Here is a 3490-nt window from a genome sequence, read left to right as displayed (position 1 = left end):
CCAGCCAGCCAACGTTTGGTGGGCAGCCCTGCCCTCTTCTCCCAGCCGTCCTGGGCCTGGGAGCTGCCAGTGTCCACTGAGCTGCTGAGTGTCTGTTACTCCAACCATCTGCCGCTGCAACTTGAGACGCCTTGGGAAAAAAAAATGGCAGGAAATAAAAGGAGAGGAAAGAAAATAGGCAACCAGATGCTATCTCCACAAAGCAGAAAAAACTTTGTGAAAGTTCTTCTTGACAGTGTCGAAGTTGATCAACGAATCCGGGGTGGTAAAACCTTACCACGACAACCTGTATCAGAATCAGAATCAGAATGCCTTTATTGTCATTGTGCTAGCAGTACAACGAAATTGCAGCCGTTCCAAAGCAGTGCAAAGAGCAAAGAAATAGTTACACAGCATGAACATAATAAAGAACAGCAGGATATACAAAGTATAAAAAAGTATAAAAATATAGTTAAAGTATAAAAATAAAGTAAAAAAAAAATAGGTAGGAAAATAGTTATGTACATGTGTATATAGAGAGGATATATAATACACAAGGTAGGGATGAGGTGGGTTATTGCACATGGATAAAATTGCACATATATGAAAATTGCACATATGATAGTGAGTAATTGTATTGCACATACATAAATAGATAAATAGTCAGACGATACCTGTTTCTCCTGGGTATAACTTTCCCACCTCTTGTCTCTTTGTCGTCCGTCTCCTCTTGTGTAATAATAATAATCCAACTGATTTTTTTCTTTTTTTTTTTTTATTGTTATTATTATTTTGTGAAAAATGACAGTGTTGCGGAGCGTGTGTGTGGAGCCGTACACCTCCATCACCATCACCAGTAAGGTGTCATTTTCTTCCCGTTCCAGTTCTCTGCTGTGAATACTGTTTTTAAACCTTCCATGTGTCTACGTCATGGGAGAAGAAAGAGAAAAAACAAACAAAAAAAAAACGCTTTTCTTTTCACTACAGCATGTGATTCCTGAAACGTCTCATTTGATTTGAACAGTTGCATTGTGGGTTTTTTGTTTTTTTTTAATGTTGGTGAAAATCACTGGATGTGGATAATCTTGGTTTGGGGAATGGCCACGTGCATGACAGAGCATGATGCTTGGTCCACAGAACAATCAGGCTGAGGTCCAGTGAACTCCGACACGCCGTGTCTAACCAGCTCTTCCTCCCTCTCTCACCCCCCCTCCCTCCCTCCCCTCCCCCTCTCCATCATCCCTGTGTGCTGTTGTGTTGTTTGTTTGTTTCCGTGGACAAACTCTCGCTGCCTTTCTCTCCCAGGTTCCTTCACCGGCAGCACCAACACGGAGGCCGGTGCTCAGGCATCGAACGCTGACGCCACCGTGGACCAGGTTTCTCCAACCATGCCCCGCGCCACAAAGAACCGAGTGTCGGGAAAACTGCGGCGGTCAGCGAGCGCTATTAGCAAATCTTCCAACTGAGATTTTCAGCCTTTTTTTTTGTTTGTTTTTCTTTCCTCCAGGAGGTGGCAGCAAACAGGAAGTGCTGCCACTTCCTGTTTTTTTTTAAGCCCAAACTGTTTCTTCTCTGATACATCTTGTGTCATATAAACATGAAAACTGGAACTAAATGCAAATTTTAAATCGTTGACTATCGGTGATACATTTCTATAATTTGTGGTGTTTTTAACCGTGTAGACAGGGGGCGCACTTGAAACCAAGCTGTTAGGGTTCTTTCTGGGGGGGGTTTAGAACACGCGGCATAGGAAGGGTTAATTTCACTGCTAGGTTTTAGTTCAACACATGTAAAAATCAAGTTGTTTTTTTTTTGGGGGGGGGGTTTATTTTTCTGAGCGCAGTGATTCCCAACCGCTGTGCCGCGGCACATTATCGCGCTTTTGAAAATGATCCGATTTCAATCAAAATAATTAGTACTTTCTTGTTAATGAAACTCTTCGACTAAGTGGAAGCAAAAGAAAAAAAGACGAAGTTCTGTGGAAGACGTTTTTTGTGTCTTTCTTCAATTCCTGTGTTCAACTAAACGGGCCCAGGTTCACACTGAAGGAAATTTTAGAATGAATTAAAATCACAATATTTTATAACCAGTAGTTTTTGTGGCATTATTGTTTGGTGGTGCATTATGGGATTTCTTTTTGGGTTTTTTTTTGTGCCGCGGTTCAACAGAGGTTGGGAAACGCTGCGTTAGCGAAACATCATGTTCCTGCTGTGGTTCCTCACCTCGGATCAACACTTAATGCAACAAAAGGTCACTGAGGTCGCGGTCCGTTTGGACGATGTCTCCGCCTTCTGACATCGCCGCTCAACTGCCAGAACTTTTGCACGTCTCGGACACAGAGTGGACACAAAGCAGCCGTCGGCTGACCGTCCTCCTGGAGACATCTCTGTGGTGTCTCTGTGCTGTCCTTCTTCTCTGGGCTGGGTTTTGTTTTTGTTTTTGTTTTGTTTTGTTGTTTTTTTAATCACTCTAATTTTCCATTTTAAATGGATTCCGATGGATCGTGTCATGATTTGATTTATGCAGCTGCAGCGGAATGAGAAAAGACTGCGATTGTAATTGTCTTCAGACGTCGTTAACGTGGGCTCACGTCCGGTAATCGAATAAGTTCCTGCTGTCTCTTTCCTCGGCCATCAGTCCTCCTGTCCACTGAGGCTCGGACATCGACATTCCGACGTTCCCAAACGTCTTTTTTTTTTTGTTTGTTTTTTTGCACTTGCTGTCATTGATTCGGTAGAATTTGTGTCTCGCTTTAAATTTATTCCCTGACGTTGTTTGTGTTTGACGTAGAGAGAGAGAGAGAGAAATATCTGAGGAATTATTTTAATGTTGTGTTGGTTTTATGTTAGTCGTCTGCTGTTAGGAGCAGGAGTGTCACCAGAGCTGCAGGTGAACCTGAACCTGTGTCTGAGTGTGTGTGTGTGTGTGTGTGTGTGTGTGTGTGAGGAGCGCTGTCTCCCACCACCTCCCCTCCCAATAATCACATTTTATTTTCTCCTCTCGGCCGTGTGAGACAAACCATGACCGCCCTGCATCACATCTCCTCATTAACGACGTCAAACACACACACACACACACACACACACACACACACACACACACCCTTCTTCCTCCCCTGTGTGTCCAACGGTCAAACGTCTCGTGCTTCCAACAACAACACCAACAACAGATGGACGTGGAGTCCTGGGCTCCTCTGGATTTAGTCTCCTCCGTGCTCACTCTTCATCCCTGAATGGAATCGAGTGGCATCGACTCCTCCTCCTCCTCCTCCTCCTCCTCCTCCTCCTCCTCCTCCTCCTCCCTTTTCCCATGATCCTCTCCCTGTATCGCCTCCTAGCTCCCTGGGAGGGGGTTTGGGCGTAGATGACATGCCAGAGCTGAACTCGAACGGGACTCCTAGCAACCGGCAGGCCGCCTCTGTCTCCCTCCTCCTCCTCCTCCTCCTCCTCCTCCTCCTTCTCCAACCTGCTCCTGCTGTCATGGCAGCCAGGTGTTCCACACACACACACAC

At 45.1% G+C, this 3490-nt stretch overlaps 1 protein-coding gene across 1 annotated transcript in view; it reads left to right on the top strand.

Moving 5' to 3' along the window:
- ralgapa2 (Ral GTPase activating protein catalytic subunit alpha 2) overlaps positions 1 to 2806 on the top strand; it is a 105956-nt gene extending 103150 nt beyond the window's left edge. Inside the window, exon 42 of the mRNA XM_017034777.2 lies at positions 1285 to 2806. Within this exon, the coding sequence (XP_016890266.1) occupies positions 1285 to 1445 (161 nt within the window). The 3' untranslated portion in view covers positions 1446 to 2806. The remainder of the gene's footprint in view (positions 1 to 1284) is intronic.
- Positions 2807 to 3490: the final 684 nt, after the last annotated feature.

This window comes from Cynoglossus semilaevis, chromosome 1, assembly GCF_000523025.1.
Source record: "Cynoglossus semilaevis isolate Cse_v1.0 chromosome 1, Cse_v1.0, whole genome shotgun sequence".
NCBI classification, from domain to species: domain Eukaryota; kingdom Metazoa; phylum Chordata; class Actinopteri; order Pleuronectiformes; family Cynoglossidae; genus Cynoglossus; species Cynoglossus semilaevis.
This window is presented reverse-complemented; position numbering and strand designations above follow the sequence as displayed.